We start from the raw sequence: 19,934 nt of genomic DNA, 5'->3' as shown, positions 1-19,934 counted from the left end.
ATTTTTTACGAACCTATTAGCAGTGCCTATCTGTTACTTCCTAATGGCTAATTAACAGAAGCATCAATTGGATATTCTTCTGTATCGACATTTCTGCGTTTTAGAACATATTATTCTAATTTGTATGTGCTCAATTTGTCATTAAGTTTTTCTGGCATCTAGTGTTATACTTTTACCGTAGTAATTAAGCTCGCGAGTGTAAGATTTTTGATCAGATTGAAACTTTTTCTTGTTGAATGGATTTCCTCGTAGATATGAGCGCTTTCGCACTAAGTCCGATCCGAATCCGATCCTCACCCGTGAAAACACGGTCCGAAGTAATCGTAGAACTATTTTTATGGTAGTTTAGAGTGCTTTTGCACTACGTCCGATCAGATTCCGATGTACGGGTACAGATCGGGGTCTGATCGGACGTAGTGCGAAAGCGCTCTGAGAGATGACTTGCGAAGATCACCTGAAAGTTAAAAATAAATTACGGCCTCTTGCCAAATCCACTATAAACCAACCTTCTATTGAGGCCTAGACAAATAGTTTCCAACTATAAAAGAAAAACCTTTTCTTCTTTCAAGTTCTCGTTTTGGCAATTTGAGCTTGATCAATAGAACCAAATTTCAAGAATTGCATTTCAATACCCTTTGATTTCGGAATTATTGGATCGACATCGATAACTCTCTCACGGGTGCAACAGTGTAATATTGAATGACTTGCTTTATTTAATGTTTTAATATAACAAAATATATGATTATTATGTGTGTTTACATTTGTTCATAACTTTAGTAGTTTGTTGATTGCCCTGTTACTTCAGTTTTACACTGAGCAGTCGGGTGGACACTGGATCAGTGACCTCATAACAGTTTATTTCTTTTAAAACGGTAAATAATGTCAAGAATAGTCCAAAATATTTGTACGATCTTCTTAATTAATTACAAAGCATAGTAAAAGATATATTTATAACAGTAGGTAAAATAATTTTAGTATTCAATGCTTAATTGCTTAAGCTAATTGCTAATTTCGCATGCAATTTCTAGTCATTAATCAGTGCAGTGCCCACATTGGATCAACATGAGCATATTAGCGACCGATAATACAAATCAAATCAGTTGGAAGCGGCAAAACAGTAGAAATACAAAGTGATACAGCATTCAGAGTTTCAGTCGATTTCTGGTCGCGCTGTCGAGCGCTCGTGCTACGAGTTGACTCAACTCTCGTACGAAATACGAACTTTCATTTGTATATTCTACAAACTGTTGTATTTTGGAGTGTGCGGTTATTTTAAAACGTGGATTATGGACACTCAATCGACTGGGATGGACCATAACTGCTAAAATGCTCTGCTATGTAAGTTGACGAATACAACTTGACATAATATTTGCTGTGTATGGTTTTGATGGTTTTAATGTTTGTTGAAAATGTATTGATAAAATAATTAACGGCAACTCCATGCGTAAAAGTTTTTGTATTGAATTGCTTGTTAACGCTTGTTAAAAGCAAATCGACTTATTTCAGGCTTCCGCGAACTGAAATCGCTTTGAATAACCCGGTTAAACATAGCTGATATTTTGGTTTTGTATTGGATTCAAATACGATAATTAAATACGGATGTGTATTACTTATCGTTATCAAAAAATTTAATAAGAGATATTGATAGTGCTTCCTAATCGACGAGATCAAGCAAGTAATCGTCAAAAGAAATATCAAAGCAAATTGTGGGATACCATAACTTAATTTGTTTCACAGTAAATAACGACCGCTCGTGACCCGTGGGCTGTTTAAGTTGTAATATATAATTCATCTATGTTATTAATAAACGCGAAGTAAAGTTATTCCAAATTTAATACTTTTTGTCTTTATCTTACCTTTATCACTACAGAATAACATAACAGGGAGAAGTAATTTTAATCTTGGAGTAACTTTTGATGGCTTTATCATATCAATAAGACAGCATAAGTATTTATTAAAATGCTGTTATTTAATTATAACAGACGCTTCAATTTTTTTTTAAATGCTTAGATTACCATAAACATTTCCACTATTGTCAATATAACAGTTATTTTTTAATTCCTATAATATTATATTTCAATTCTCAATTAAATTGACTCTTCTTTTTTTTAATTATCGTCAGATAGTAATTATTAATTAGGTACCGATCGTCAATCCGATCAGGTGGTAGCTCATTACTTAGTCGAGACCTTATAATTTAGGTTAATTATAATGAATTAGGAAGGCTTAAGTTGCCGATGAAATATTTTCAATGATTATGTGTTTAGATCTTTCGTGTTTTCTTAGATGGCCACAAGAAATATCTGAAATGTTAAATAGCGTCAAGTTTTAAATGAAATACGGTACACTATAATATTTACTATTTAATATGGATTGTTTTTTATCATAAGTGAGTCACAATTGTTTATTATTCTAAAAGTCAGTGACAAATAAGCAAACAATTTTTATTTACAAATTGTAAGCAAAAAATTACTTTAAAAATACACGTACTTAATACAAAAGTCATAGAACAATTCCGTACATATTATTGGGTGTATTATTATTGTTCAATTCTACGTTTTATAAGGTTGGCATCACTCTTGTGATTCCTCTGGTATTATAAGATAGTATGAGCTGCAGTAGCCACATACTGTAAGATATGATTTAAAAGATAGTCTAGGAGTTTTTTGTCAGTTCTTCTCCCCATGTCACAGCCCCTTTACAAATATATATTTCTATTATATTCATCAGATGACACATCAGATGAATTTGTCCTCCTCTTCCATAAAAAAGAAACACTACCTACCTAACTCAAAAAAGTAGTAATTTTTACGAGAGAGGGCCACTACCATTACAATGTAAAGAAATGGTTCATATACAGAAACATTACTTCTCATGACAAATCTTATACCTAAAGAGATTAGGTAACAAACATACAATAAAATACCTATAAAATAATTATACAGAGAAGGGGTATGTTTTAAAGTCCGTTTAATTAACTATGCTGACATTTTTCCTGAAAGACTGACAGTAATTTAACATTAATATATATTATTTTAAACAATAAATAATCCTGTTAAGTGTTTATTGTTCAATTGTATCCAATTAAAACAGAAATTAGACGAGTATCGTAGATTCTACTTTATAAATAACAAATAAAAAAGCTTTAATTAAAGAAACATTGTAAGAAAGATCTGCAGTAAATTACGAAGTGGCCTGAAAGGATTATCGTTATCTCTAATGGCCTGAATACAGGGACTACGTCCTAATTCTAGCATAAGGTTAGCTAGAAACAATTATTTGCTCCCAAACCACAATTTCATAGCACACGTAGGATGTTATGGAGCTTCGTAAGATCAAATTGTTTTAATTAGGACTACCTACATGTAAACTTAAATTTGAGAATCGCTGAAAATTCATTAATTTTTATTCAAATATACTTTTTAAAATTAGGGACGAGACGAGCAAAACGCTCATCTGATGATAATTGATACGCCCCACCCAGTACAACGCAGTGCCGCTCAGGATTCTTTAAAAACCCAAAAATCCTGAGTGGCACTACAATTGCGCTCATCATCTTGAGACATAAGTCTCATTCGCCCAGTAGTTTCACTAGCTACGGCACCCTTCGGATCGAAACACAGTAATATTTTCACATTACTGCTTCACGGCAGAAATAGGCGCCGTTGTCGTACCCATAATCTACCCGGCTTCCTGTGCAAAGGAGCCTCCCACTGGTAAAACTACTACTAGTATTCAATTCTTTGCAAAGCGGTAGCACATATTATCTGTGCTTTATTTTAATTCTTTTACTCCAGTTAAATTGCAATTAGTTCGTGTTACTCTTCTCTATAATCAAAACATCAAATCTTAGTTTATTGTCCAAAAATTGTTATCGAGTATAATATTGGTTTTGAATAAATATAGAAACGGAATCACGTAATAGTATTTGTACTTTAGAGGAATAAATCGAAGTTGCGATGATATTATATACCCGAAGACTTTTCAATTTAATTCGACTGATGGCGGGAATCTCCTCGCAATTTCCTTATTTAACTTGTCAAAATTGCGTCTATACAACAACATAAGCAAATCTACTTATATCTCCTGACGCGTTAACTCATTTAAGAAATGGTTTAAAAATAAAAAATAAATAGGATTTTAATACTGGAAGACAAATTCAAATACTTATTACATTAATATCACTTATTGAACGTCAAAATCTACCGCCTATTCAGAAGTCTTTGCCTCCAGACCTGCAAGAATGGGCGTAAACTACTCAGAGGGCCTCTTTTTTTAATAAAAAATGGTTATAATAAAATTTATGCATTAAATAACCTGTGGACGCTTCATTTCCATTTACGGCGTATTATGTGATAAAGTTCCACTTAATCATTCTTCATCAGTTCTACTTCTGCTACCTCTTGTATGTAAAACCCTAGAAGGACATTTTTTTATTAAATAAAGGACGAGGCGAACAGGACGTTCAGCTGATGGTAATTGATACGCCCTGCCCATTACAATACAGTGCCGCTCAGGATTCTTGAAAAACGTAAAAATTTTGAGCGACACTACAATTGCGCTCGTTACCTTAAGACAAAAGATGGTAAGTCTCATTTGCCCAGTAATTTCACTAGCTACGGCGCTCCCTGAAAAACAAAAATAATAACACGTTACTGCTTCACGGTAGAGTAAGGTTGTTGTACGCTGTTGTGGTACCCATAATCTAGCCGGCATCCTGTGCAAAGGAGCCACCACTACAAATATTAAATTTACCCTTTAAAATGAAATAAAATCAAAACCACGAAAATTGAAATTACAAAACATACACTCGAATCGAACTTCCTCTTTTTTTTAAGTCAAAAAAAATATTTATTTATACTAAGCATTGTTATCTATACTAATATTATAAAGCTGCAGTGTTTGTTTGTTTGTTTGAACGCGCTAATCTCTGGTACTACTGGTCCGATTTGAATGATTCTTTCAGTGTTGGGTAGTCCATTTATCGAGGAAGGCTACATAAGCTATGTTTTTATTTTTCAAAATTAGGGATCCGTAATAAAATTGCTATTTTGTAACACAAGGTGTAAAATCGATAACCTATTTTTGCGTGCGCTGCAAAAACTATTGACAATAGAACAAAATGATGTACAGGCTATAATATAGGCAATATTTTATTACTTATAAAACTATCGCGTGAATTATACTTTATATGGCAAAACAACGTTTGCCGGGTCAGCCAGTTGTTAATAAATACAATCTCGTTAATGATTTTAATTGTTATTATTTGTAAGATCGTTATTACTATAGTGTTCAATTAATATTATCACAAAAGACCGACAACTAGAAGATTCTATCGGTTTATCCCCGCCAAGGAAAATTACGAACGTATTTGTCTATACCGTTCGAGAAATTGATTTTCAGTAATAATGAATTGTCGGCGTGAGCGGCAATACTTTTAGAAATGCGGACGTTTATATTTATGTGGTATGTCTTCGTATCTTTATTTCGAGGATGTAGTTTTTTTTCATATAGAAGGAAAATATTATATTTCTTATCATAATTACCCGTAGCGCACGATTCAAGAAATGCATGCATACTTTTTATTTTAGGCTTACCGCACTAGTAGGTACTCGGTAATTAGTGTATGATGTTGTCGATTATATTGCATTGCTACCTGTGTAGCACCCGGGTGTATGTGGACTCTAAACGAAACGTTTTAAATATCTCTTATTAAGACTATCAAAGAGTATTTAAGCATATAAAAGTGCGTACGTAGTTAAAAAAAAAATAAAAATTTCTTTGAATGTAAGATAATTTATTTTCTAAAGTTACTGTTTGAATACTTGTAATATTCGCATTTATTTCACAGAGGTTTTTTGATACAGGCTGCTGAAACGTGTGTGCATTTGATTCTCTTATTATAATATATTTACCAGTGGGAGGCTCCTTTGCACATATTACCGGCTAGATTATGGGTAGCACAACGGCGGCTTTTTCTGCCGTGAAACAAAAATGTGTAAGCAAAATACAATAATTGTGTTTCGGTCTGCTGGGCGCCGTATCTAGTGAAATTACTTGGCAAATGACACTTAACATCTTATGTCTCAAGGTGGCGAGCGCAATTGTAGTGCTGAGCAGAATTTTTGTCTTTTTCAAGAATCCTGAGCGGCACTGCATTGTATTAATAACCACTAGCTGAACGTCCTGCTCGTCTCGTCCTTTATTGTCTTAAAAAATATCACCTCGAGCATAGTGACCAATATACCACTATATCATATATCATTACATAATGTACTATTTATTACATTACTTGAGTATGTAATAATAATAATTTAATGGCCCCTTGCCTGTTTGCCCTTCTGTTAATTTATAAAAAAAAAATTTTTACTCAACGCATGTGAGATAAAATTATTAAATTAAAATTTATTACACTATTTTATTTTAAAAATGATTTTGAAAGGAAAGAAACTAGATTAAAAGTAAAACTTCTATTTTTTTTTTACCTCGAGAATAAATACAGCGCCTAGAATCGTGTTGCGTATTTTAAGAGACGACTTATGACTTGAATATTATTATTCCTTCGGATGATCCTAGTGCCTGTGCCGTTGCAGTATCCGATGTGATACTACAGGGTATGGATATTTTTATACCAAACTCTGTAGTACCCATCGGTGGCAGATCACAGCCCTGGTTCGATGCGTCAGTTAAAGCAGCATCTGACTGCAAAAAACAGGCGTATCGAACTTGGGTTGCGGCGCTGGGCACAAAGGATCCGAACTGCACAGTTCTTAAGAGGAAATACAACCGTGCCTCCAGATTTTTTAAGCGGCAAATCGCCCGTGCAAAGTCAAAACACGTCGTCAAAATCGGCGAACAGCTTTCCAGTTACCCGACCGGAACACGCAAGTTCTGGTCGTTGTCGAAAGCTGCTCTTGGTAACTTCAGCCAGCCGTCCATGCCGCCGTTGCACATGAGGAATGACACCCTGGCCCATACGGCAAAAGAGAAAGCCGATCACTTGTGCACTCTTTCCGCCTCCAACTCAACTTTTGACGGACGGACAAACACCGCCGATCATCCCGCGGTGTCAGAGCTCTATGCCTGAAGTACAGTTCAGACAGAAAACTGTTAGGCGAGCTCTGTTTTCGTTGGACATCGGGAAGTCGAGCGGGCCGGATGGCATTTCTCCAATCGTGCTTAGAACGTGTGCCCCTGAGTTGACGCCGATGCTAACGCGTTTATTCCGGCACTCTTATTCTAAAGGCGTAGTCCCTGACTCATGGAAGTCAGCCCTTGTCCATCCGATCCAAAAAAAAAGGAGACAGTTCGGATCCGGCAAACTGCAGGCTTATTACTATTACCTCCCTGCTCTCCAAAATCATGGAGAGCATAATTAGCCGTCAGCTCTTGGTATACCTAGAGGGTCACCAGTTGATCAACGACCGAGAATACGGGTTTCGCCATGGTCGGTCGGCAGGTGATCTTCTGGTATACCTAACACATAGATGGGCTGCAGCTATTGAAAGCAAGGGGGAAGGCCTGGCAGTTAGCCTGGATATAGCGAAGGCCTTTGATCGTTTATGTTTTTTTTTATGGAATAGGAGGACAAACGAGCGTACGGGTCACCTGTTGTTAAGTGATCACCGCCGCCCACACTCTCTTGCAACAGAGGAATCACAGGAGCGTTGCCGGCCTTTAATAATCTAATCTAATCGTGTATAGCACAAGGCGCTCCTCTCCAAACTTCCACCATTTGGGCTTCCCGAGAGCTTGTGCAAGTGGACCTCCAGCTTCCTCACTGGGCGCAGCATACAGGTCGTTGTCGACGGATATTGCTCGAACCCGAAGCCCGTGAATGCTGGAGTGCCCCAAGGCTGTGTGCTGTCTCCCACGCTGTTTCTTATGCATATCAATGATATGTTGGACACCTCCAACATTCATTGCTATGCAGACGACAGCACCGGTGATGCCGTATACACGGGCCGTGCAGGTCTCTCTCGGGAAATCGTCGACCAGTGCCGGGAGAAACTTGTGTCTTCTATCGATTCCTCTCTTGAGAAGGTCGCGGAATGGGGAAAATTGAACCTTGTCCAATTTAACGGGGGTTAAATCTGGGGAGAAGACTCAAGTTTGCGCGTTTACCACTAAAAAAACCCCATTTGTCGTATCACCGCTCTTCGACAACACTTCCCTTAAAGCCTCGCATAGTATCGGAATACTGGGTCTCGAAATCTCGAGCGATTGCCAATTTCGTGGTCATCTCGAAGGCAAAGCAAAATTGGCTTCAAAGAAACTGGGCGACATTAATAGAGCACGGCAATACTTCAAGCCGGCCCACATACTAGCGCTCTACAAAGCGCAGTTCCGGCCACACATGGAGTATTGCTGTCATCTCTGGTCTGGCGCACTCCAGTATCAGCTCGATCCATTTGACCGCGTGCAACGCAGAGCAGCTCGAATTGTCGGGGACCCAGTGCTCTGTGAACGGCTGGATCACTTGGCGTTGCGTAGAGACGTCGCTTTATTCTGTGTCTTCTACCGCATTTATCACGGGGAGTGTTCCGAAGAGCTGTTTAACCTGATTCCTGCCGCCGAATTCCACCTTCGCACGACACGCCACAAGTTAGGATATCATGATCACCATCTGGATGTGTGGCGGTCCTCCACAGTGCGGTTTTCAAGGAGCTTTCTTCCACGTACTACAAAGCTGTGGAATGAGCTTCCTTGTGCGGTGTTTCAGGGACGATACGACATGGGTACCTTCAAAAAAAGCGCGTACACCTTCCTTAAAGGCCGGCAACGCTCCTGTGATTCCTCAGGTGTTGCAAGAGATTGTGGGCGGCGGTGAACAACCCGTACGCTCGTTTGTCCTCCTATTCCATAAAAAAAAATACATCATACGACGCACTAATGGTAAAATTAAAAGAACTTCTAAACTGGTACGCAAAGGACAGAGTTTTTTTTATTTCCTGACGAGAAATTCATTATCAAGCAACATTTTAACCGAATGACCGAGTTTAAGCTCAAAGCTCTATCGAAGCTTCTCAATTAGTTAGCAGATTATGATGGGGTATTATCCGATGTTAGTGATCGTATGGTGAGGTGTTAGCTCTATTTAGGAGAGTATCCTCTATCCGTAATTTTAGTGAATAATTTGAAAATTAAAAAACAAACTTTGTATGCTTATGTTAGTTTCCTAAGCTATAATTTATTTCCTTCTTTTATAAGTAAAAGCAGCATTGCAGTGTAATGTTAACACCAGAAACAGACATAAACTGATGATGCCTACTACTCGGCTAAGTCGAGTTAGTAAGTCTTTTGTGGGGCGATGTATATGCTTTTACAACAAGATCCCAGAAAATGTTCAAAACAAAAGTATTACGTTATTCAAAAGAATTGTTAAAAAACGTTTGTGTGGTAAAGGTTACTATAACATAAATGACTTTCTTAATGATACCACAGATTGGGAATGGAGTGACCGCCCTCAGGCTATTAAATAATAAGTTTAATTGTACAATATTACTTTGTAAACATATTTATTCGATGAAAAAAAAAAGGCCCGCTGAGTTTTTTGCGCACATTCTTCTCAGGACTGAGGCATTCATTTTGGAATGGGTGGTAGTTTTTTTTTAATTTCAATAAGTGATGTCACATCCTATTTTGAATAAAAATATCTGAATTTGAATTTGTATTAAAGTCAATCGAGATCATTTTGAATGAGCTTTATATTTTTTCATGCATTTGTTATTAAAATTATTTACTAACTAGCTTTTACCTGCGGCTTAGTCCGCGTTGAATAGTTACTTTGGATACTTTTCAAATAATCACATACAAACTGCTCTTTCCGCTGCTGGCTGCGCTCTTCATATTATAAAGCGCATATAAGGGATATGCGTCATTGTTGACAGTCTTTTTAATAGTATTTAGCTGTGAACTTTAATCTCCTATTTCATCCCCATGTAGGTCAAAGTTTCAAAAATGCTCGAACAAATGTTGTCGAAAAAATACAAATTTTCATTATTTATATCTTCGATAATGACGAATTTCCATACAAACTGTCATCCCCTATTTCAACCCCTACATTTTTTTTTGCAATAAAAGGTAACCTATGTCCTTTTTCAAGCTCTATTTCTGTACGAAATTGTATCAAAATCAGTTCGGTGGTTTAGGCGTGAAAGCATAACAAACAAACTTACGTTCACATTTTTCACTAATAGATACTATAGTTACAAATGTTTTAAGCATTAGAAAAAAAAGATTTTCCTTGTAACCAGTATTTATAGCAAGACAAAATACCGATATACAGGAGCACTGAAAATACCCACGATCATTGTTGTGATGTTTTGTTTGTAAAATGTTTGTGTTTTATATAATATTCTCGATGACGTACAAGACAAATCACCGCTGTTAGAGTCACTTCTTTTAGAGCGTGACACAGCAAACATTTTCAATCTAAACGCATTAACGACTAATCCTTCATTCATATCTAGGCGGCACGTTTTCCTCCTATGGAGAGTACCCAATATGTTTCAAGCCTTAGGCGTTCGCGGTCATGTAGAATTTATATCATACTTACTGGGACGTCCTGTATATGATAAAAAAGATTTTAAAGTTTTTTTTTAATTTGTCAAAACACATCGTAAACGTAATCGTAGCACAAATGAAAAGAAATTAGTTAGAAACTTATTTGTGAATTCCCAATGATTCTAAAAATAATGTAAGATATTATGTGTTATTGGGATTTGTAGCTAATAAGCTTTAAAAATTGCGTTTCCAATGGGCAACTTCATGTGGTGTGCTTACGAGTATCAAACCTGCAAAATATTTATGTTTTGACATGGAATACAAATGTATTAAAATAAGCAATTAATAGTTAACCGCAGCAGTTTGCATGTGTTATATTGGCAAACATTTCTAAAAAAAAATAAAAAATGCTGCACAAAGTAACTTCTCCACGCGGACGAAGTCGGGGTAAAAGCTAGTACAAAACACTAATCGTACTTGTTGTCAACAGAGCACTGATAATTGACCTCTATTTGCCTCTCATTGCATTTTGTTTCTATTGTTACTTTAATTATTTATTCCAACTACTATTTATTTCAATTTAAACTATGTTAAACAAAATCAAATTGCAAATATTTTTCACACACACAGCCGTTGTGTGTTTTTCATTTAACAATCAATTATATAAATAACATTAATCCGTGTTCCAAACAACGATTTAACATTCAAGCTTTTGCATTGTTGTTGTGCAACACTTCATGTAACCAGAGACGATCTGATGCATTATTTGTACGAGCTTTTGTTATTTAACTGGTTTGTGTGTGTACCGTCGGAAAATGTAACGTTGTTTATGTTATATTAAAATGTTGCGGTAAAACATTGACAAATAGCTATTTATAATAATAATATTTACACAAATTATCTTGCCCCAAACTAGGCATAGCCTGTGCTATGAATGCAAGACAACGATATATTTAATACTACTTTACTTAAAAATACATAAATACAAATAAACATCCATGACTCGGCAACAAACGTTCATATTCACCTCATAAATGATTACACTTACCAGATTCCAACCAGGGACCTCTAGCTCAGTAGGGCAGGGTCACTAACCACTGGGCTATAGGAGTCGTCAATTTATGATACGTTTGAACGAGTAAACGAATGTAGGCCCGAGACGATGTAGACGAATAAGGTTTACACTATACTAGAGTATAAATGGTTTCCTATTATTAAATGATAACCCTCACTTCTAGGATTAATACACAAATAAAATTTGAAAAACTACAAAATTTTGAGCATTGAACAAAGTATACAAGAATTTATAACGATACGACACTCGAACGGTTAGCTCAGTTGGTTAGAGCACCGGCACGGAACGCCGGAGGTCGTGGGTTCGAGTCCCACGTCGTGCATTTGTTGTTTTTCAAATTTTATTTGTGTATTAACCCTAGAAGCAAGGGTTATCACTTTAAAAACATAACTAATTGTTAAGATTTACAAGAGCGACATCTCAAGTCAATTTCCTAAGCTGCAAATATTGGGGTTGAGCAGGTTATCACTTGTAAAGTAGATCCTGTAAATGAAGCCACAGCCTGAGAGCTGAACAAAGCATACAAGATTTTATGACGATACGATACTCGAACGGTTAGCTCAGTTGGTTAGAGCACCGGCACGGAACGCCGGAGGTCGTGGGTTCGAGTCCCGCATCGTTCATAAAATTTTATTTGTGTAGTATACAAATTTAGTTTGTACCAAACTGTATGGACGATGCGAGATTCGAACCCACGCCTCTCCTTACACGCCAGCCACCTCAAAGGGAGGCTACCTCACCACTCCCCATCACGTGAGTCTTTTGCCTCCTCCTATAAAAAAAAACCAGTTAGTTTGTTCAAACCATTTCCCGTTTTAATTTGTACTTAAGATCACCTAAATCTTTAGTCTCGCTAAAACTCGAAAACGGCTGGACCGATTTGGCTAATTTTTGTCTTGAATTATTTGTGGAAGTCCAGAGAAGGTTTAAAAGGTGAATAAATATGAAAGTGTTTGGAATTAAATAGAAACAACAATTTTGTTTTTCCTTTGATGTGTCCACCGTCGACCGATACATGGACATATTTTCTATGAGAGAATTTATTGATGCACGGTTTGACAGTTCTGCTGTAAAACAATTTCATTACAACAACAGGGAGCATATTTTACGAAATAATTCTTGATGTTATGATATATTATTGACAAATTCATAAAAAAAAAATCTTATTTATTAGATACATTAAATAGTTTTCAGCGTATAGTAAACAATGTATTGAATTAATTGTATTGTGTATAATATGTATTATATAATATATTATATTTAAGTGGCGCCAACGCTAAGTACATAATTAGAACGATGCTCGTCAGTAATGGTAAGTATGTATACAAGCATTGTACATTATCTCTAATCAGCTTAGTAATATGTTGTGGCGGCGACCACTATAATTACAGTTAATGAGACTGACGAGTTGATGACCTTCTGAATTAATCCTTCTTACATTTAAACCTCTCTCTTACATAGATATTGTGTTTGGTCCTATCGAGCTTATTATGTGATTGAATTCTTCATATTTAAATACAATATACAATTAACTTGATTAACTTTTATTGTAGATTGTATGTGCACGCTTGCACCTGAGCAGATGTCGCTTTTATCTTTAACATCTATGTTCTCAGTGAGACGTTGAAAGGGAACTATTCTTATTATTTTAGTATTTAATCTTTTGTTTCTGTTTTTGTCTGTTATAAAATAAATAAATTAAAGTACCTACTTTTGTTATGTGATTGAATCCTTCATACTTGAATACAATATACAATTAAAGTACCTACTTCATTATCTCTCTTTTGATACGAGTTTACATGAGCTAATGCTGGTTATACAATCAGCTAATTAATTATGGAAATGGGAAAAGAACTCTCCATTTAAAGGACTTTTATTATTTTGTGGAAAAAAGTGAAATATTCTTGCCATTACCAGTGTCAACTCCCTTGTGCGAGAGCCATCCATTATATTTTCTAATGTGTTTCTACACTTAGCTCGCTTTAGTGACGATGTCGGCAGGTGTTTTAGGCGGTCGTTTACCCTTGTTTATAAACACGGGTATAATCTGCAATCGGCACTTGCTTTAATAACTGTATACATAACTGATGATCTTATAATTTGCATACCATTATAGCAAATTTTGGGATAATATCAACTACGTCAGGCTAAAAACATTTTCAAATAAATGTTGTTAGTATATATTATAATGACTTGAATTATTTTAATTAACAATATGGCTTTAATAGGCATAGCCAGTATAGTTCAGCAGCCAAAGGATTTTTATTTTTTATATGAAAAAGGCAGTGCTGGTTATAAAAAAAACTTGGATGATGCGTTTTCAAACATAATTGCTAGTGTTGTGGCGATAGCATCATAAGAGTAAAAGAATGAATGAATTTTTTTATTTATATTCTTATTATGAAAATATGTGACGAGACGAACAGGACGTTCAGCTGATGGTAATTGATACACCCTGCGCATTACAATGCAGTACCGCTCAGGTTAATTGAAAAACCCAAAAATTTCGAGCAACACTACAACTGCGCTCGTCACCTTGAGACAAAGGATGTCAAGTCTCATTTGCCCAGTAATTTCACTAGCTACGGCGCTCTTTAGACCGAAACAGTAATGCTTAAACATTACTGCTTCACGGTAGAAATAGGCACCGTTGTGTTAGTACCCATAATCTAGCCTGCGTCCAGTGTAAAGGAGTCTCCCACATATATAATATAATAATAAAAATTATTATTTCATTTAGGTACAATTTGTACACTTATGATTATGTAATAGGATTAAAGCTGGTTTCCACTCAAATCCTCCGCGATACCAAGATTTTTATTACAATTGTGATTGAACCGCAGTTTGTATGATGAGCGGGGGCGTACTTGTAAAGGCGTTTACTTACAAGCACCGAGCGCTAAAGCATGTGATATTTATTTCGTATCTTATTCGTTCGTTCACAACTCTTGTTTCACACCACTTCAGAATTGATTAACTGAACTAAATTAAATACTATAGATACGGCGTGATAGTTTTCTTAAGTTGTCTCATACTATAATAACGCCCTTTGGTATATTGCTATGGGGCAGTACAGTCGATATTTATACCATCTTTGTACTGCAGAAGAAGACTATTCGGGCTATTTATTACGTAAGTCCTTTAGACATCATAATCATCAGAGAAAAATTAAAAGAAATATACATTTTAAAGGTTCCCTCTTAATATATTTATGTTATCATTAACATCAGTGTATGTTCATAGAAGGTTCATAGGCACAAAACGAAAACAAATGGTGCTTACCTCTGGGTTAAGTCGAGTTAGTAAGTCTTTTGTTGCGCGTATATACACGTTTCACAACGTGATCCCAGAAAGTGTATAATGATTTGCATTACGAAAGTGTTACGAAATTCAAGAGAATTATCAAAAAAAACGTGGTAAAGATTACCAGAACATAAATGACTTTCTTAATGATATCACAGATTGAAAATGGAGCGACCGCCCGCAGGGTATTTAAGCGCCGAATCTTCTCAGGACTGAGACATGAATTTTCGAGTAGGTGGTAGTTTTTGACGCAAGATCACATAGTATCTTAAATCCTATTTTGAATAAAAATATTTTAATTTAAACGTTATCTAAAACATGCACGCGAATGGCCGTAACGTATGTATATTTCAATAGGTTAACATAGACAATATATCTCCGGAAATGTACAGTAACATCACGTAACAGGGATAGGTAAATGAAGTTATCTTAGAAGACGTGCCCTTCCTTCCACAATCATAGTTTTATTGAAGCCCGTAATTTTTCCTTCTGTCTTTTTGTTTGTTGTTAATCATTTCGATTTACAATTATTTTTCGAGAATATAGTATAGAATGATGACATAATACAATGTTCTTTTGTATGTATCAATGATAGATATAAAATAATTTTTGTTGTGAATGGGACAGACAGGAGAGGGCTCAGCCCTGTTATAAATAAAGTTTTAATAAAGAAAACTTGAGACTTTATATATCTGACTACGTTTGATATCTCCCAGGGAAAGTCGAAATTGTCCCAAATAAAGCTAGAATATATGTTCAGATTTTTTTTTTCTATTTTTACATATTATCTTTATTATTTTGTTTAACCGTGGGTAATAATTTATTTTAAACTCAAGCAATTAAATAGCTATCGGTCTCTCAGCGAGGCTATATATTTTGGGCACTTTATCACAGAATAACTAAGCGGAAAATGGTCATGTTTGTCAGTGACATTTTAAAACAATGACCGACAAACATGCGAGAGTTTTTCATGTTTGTGATATAAATCACTATAACTGCCTATGTCGGGGCAATAAATTTGATTGCACCCGTACAGTTACTGTTGTAGTTTCAATTGCACAAGTCTACAATATATTGGAGGAATACTGTACCTGTCTGTACATGCATTTTTTTTAAATATGGGTACAAAATAAAAACATCCCAAATTCACAATCTCTATATATAGGTAATCTAATATATAAAATTCTCATGTCGCGGTGTTTGTAGTTAAACTCCTTCGAAACGGCTTGACCGATTCTCATGAAATTTTGAGTGCATATTGGGTAGGTCTGAGAATCGGTCAACATCTATTTTTCATCACCCTAAATGTTAAGGGTGGTGCATGCCAAATTTATTTTTTAATTTTTTTGTAATAAATTTATTAATTAATTATGAGTCAGCATTAAAAAATACATACAACTTCAAACTTTCACCCATCTACGGTCAACAGTTACTTTTGTATCGCGATTTTAATATCGGCAATACAACGTTTGCTGGGTCAGCTAGTATAATAATAAAATCGTAAACATGCCGTGTCTGTAATCTGTATATTAAATATTTTTTTATAAGAGCTAATTATACTTGTAAAGAACTAGTAAATGATATATATTATATTTTTATATGACAGTGTGTGTGTGTACATATGTACGCACTGTTACACATACATGATGTATGGCATATTGCTTACTCTGTACATTGGCTAGACTATTTCCAACTCCTCTGCTGTTCAGTCGTGATCAGTTCAGACTCAATTATTCTAAGTTCTTATTATATTCAAATGCACTCATAAGTTTTAACAATTAAAAAGTGTTTTTAATAAATAAAGTTTTTTTTAAAAAAGCTAAACTCAGTGTCCCGTATAACAGCACGCCAGAAGTTATTCTTCTTTGGCGGAAAAATAAGCCTTAATTTTGTTACGCTTGTAGATTCTTCCTACAATGTTATAATAAATAAGGTATTAAATAGAACCAATGAAAATATTATTGTACCGCGAATTTAGTTAAATTACGTGTAAGTTTTTAAATATCATTAAAATATTTGTAGAATAAATTAATTAAATTAAATGTTATACCATAAATAGTGTGAACCTGTAATTGGCAGTCGGCCATCGCATAATATTTTTGTTTTATGTTTAATTTTTGTGTGCTGTTGGTTCAATGATAATAAAAAAAAATAGAATAAATATTAATAGATTTTTTGTTTTATTTTACAACTTATACAAAGTTGATATTTATTGAATTCTCGTCTATTGCCCATGTGATTGTGAGACAAAATAAATATATTTTGCATTTTGAATTATATGTGGCTCAATAGACATATGAGTAACAAGAGACTTATAATAGCTGAAGTATCATTTGTATTAAGTGATTATCGGCCGTTTTCAATAACGTATCTCTAGTTAAAATAGTTATCTAGTTTATATCTAGTTTTAAATCTAAGTATAAGGATAGATTTGTCTACCTCTAGTAAGTTAAACTACGGATAGATAGGTTATTGAAAACGGCCGCTAGTTGACCAATACACGTCAGAGTGTAGAATTTAGGTGTCAGTGTGAATAACGCCAAAAGAAGTATAACAACAGAAATAAGTACCACTCCGTCCGTGGAAATTATTTGTAACGATGTTTTCTTTTAAATTTTGATGTTATACACATTGTTTCCACAATTCGATAATAGGTACACTTTGTACGATAGATAGAAAATAATATATTCGGTGAAAACTTTAGTTGTTGCCAATTTGCATACGACGCGGTTCCAGAGTAATGCGAGGGTACTCACGTAGAGTGCAATTCTTTCCAGGTTTATAAGCTAAATCATATTATATTCCATTCAACAGCGCAAGCGAACGTAAATTTAATCCAGCTTTTAAACAATACTTTTTATTCAGATAGATATGGGCTATTTGATTGTGTGATTGTTGTTGTGTGGCCACAAAGAGTTGCGATTGACGTTGTTTTGTAGCTACCGTATATTAAAGGTATACGATAGAATAGTTCACGTTTGTAAAGTAAAAAAAACAACCACCCAATTGAAAAAGTATGTTTAGCCTTAGTTAAGCCAACCTTGGTATTTACTCCAAGACAATTCATACTCGAACTACTACTTACGTGAATTGAAACTAGAAAAATGGACTATCAAGTAACTAATAATAATATCGTTGAAGTGAAACAAAATCTTCGCAATTACCACATGCAATTACAATCTCCCAACAATATAATCATTATGAGCCGTCCTGAATCACTCTGTAGTTTTCGTTTTTTATCACGAATAGACAGACAGACAGGCTGGGGACATACATTTATAATATTTAGCAAAAGTATCTAACAAGAGTCATTAAAAATAATTCAATCAAAGTGAAGTTAAAATTTACAGTTAATTACATACATTAATACAAAGAGCTTAAAATAGGTACTAGTATTCAATTTATTATACTGCTTGGATTGATAATTTGTTTAAACACAAATTTAGGCCACCCCTTTTCAAAGAGCGACCAATTCTATTCAAAGTTTTCTGAATACCACGAATTCTAATTAGGTATTGCTTATACGAAATACAAAGTCGAATTAAGTCTGACTTTGGCTCCGAACTAGTCGGTTGCCGATGACGTCATTTAATTAAGAGCAGATTGTCTAAACTTGGCGTGTAAAGTTCTAGTCGCAGAGCAGTTAGACTGTAACTTTGAGAGCACTTTTAATCATTTGAAGAACATTTAACCCAAAGAGATTAGAAAATGATACTCCCATTTATTTTCGTTCACAATCCAAACATTGCTAGATCCCTTTATTTTCCTAGTTATTGAATTAACTTGCCATTATGTCTATCAAAATTAATGAGGTTACGCTAAGTTTTTCTCGCCAATTTGAACGCGTAATTTTGTAAGAATTTCCCGGAGGAATGAGATGTTTTGTATAGCCTGTGGCACTCTCCGACCTTCTCATTACCTGTGGAAAATTCTACAAAAGTAAAATACTTAAAATGCTATTACAACATCAACATGATAAATTGTACAAAGGATTTAATAGATTTCTTCAATTTCGTTTGATTCTCGAGGAATTTAACACTACATAAGAGTTTGAGTTTTTATATATACTTACGCCTATTATTAGACTTTAATAGTGACTAAGTTAAGATCTAAATAAAACACTTTTAAAGGATTAAAACACGTGTAATTGTAACTGTTTTTACATTAGATATTTGCGAAAAAAGTTACATTTTTATTTTAGTTAACCCGACGTTTCAAGACAATTCTCGTTTTCAGGAGGACTGCAGATGAAATGAGGCAAAGATAATATTTGTCATAGTTGTCAATATGAAGTTTAGCGCCATTTACTGCCTCGGAGGTGGTATTTGCTGCAGACAGAAGACAAATACTATCTTTGACTCATTTCATCTACAGTTCAGGGGGCTGAAAACGTATTCTGGAAAGGTCTTGAAACGTCGGGTTAACTTAAAGTAAAAATAAAATTGCAACTTTTACTCTAAAATCGAATGTAAAAACAGTTACAATCACATGCGTTTTAATCCCTTAATAGTGTTTAATTTCAATTTGCAACACTCGCGTTAATCAAAGGAAATACTAACCCCCTTATTCATAATAGTCTGCTAACTTAAAGCATTGCTAATTCGCACTCTGTCTTTTTCTATTGACCTAAGTCAGAATGAGAAAAAACACTCCTTAGCGGCTGTTTAAAGTTAGCGGACCATTATGAATAAGGTAAGTGAATATCGTTCCTGAAGGGGGCTTTCTATGAGTCAACCCGCGAAATAGTACTTGCAACTCTTGCCTCTTCGTATTGGGGATGTCCTTGAGCAGTTGCCTCATAACTGCCCAGGTGAGTCTCTTGCCCGTTTTCCCCCTCATATATAAATAAAACTGCATATGCATGCACGCATTGACGCCTTTGAGATGTGGTGCTGGAGAAAGATGCTCAGTATTTCGATCTAATCTCTCCATACTGCGTGAACTCAGGATATCCTCGCGATTGTCTTCCGAATGTCTGCGCAGAGTTTTAGAATACTTCGGTCAAATCGCAAGGAAGGACGATGGAAACCTTGAGAGGCTCATTGTGGTC

General features: G+C 35.1%; 1 protein-coding gene across 1 annotated transcript in view; it reads left to right on the top strand.

Moving 5' to 3' along the window:
• The first annotated feature begins 1,217 nt into the window (after positions 1-1,217).
• The window catches only part of LOC126975887 (peripheral plasma membrane protein CASK), a 61,667-nt gene continuing 42,950 nt past the window's right edge, over positions 1,218-19,934 (top strand). The window contains exon 1 of the mRNA XM_050823984.1: positions 1,218-1,338. Within this exon, the coding sequence (XP_050679941.1) occupies positions 1,327-1,338 (12 nt within the window). The 5' untranslated portion in view covers positions 1,218-1,326. The remainder of the gene's footprint in view (positions 1,339-19,934) is intronic.

This window comes from Leptidea sinapis, chromosome 38 (assembly GCF_905404315.1).
Source record: "Leptidea sinapis chromosome 38, ilLepSina1.1, whole genome shotgun sequence".
Lineage (NCBI taxonomy): Eukaryota > Metazoa > Arthropoda > Insecta > Lepidoptera > Pieridae > Leptidea > Leptidea sinapis.
Note: the sequence above shows the minus strand (reverse complement) of the source record. Positions and strands in the feature narration are given on the sequence as shown.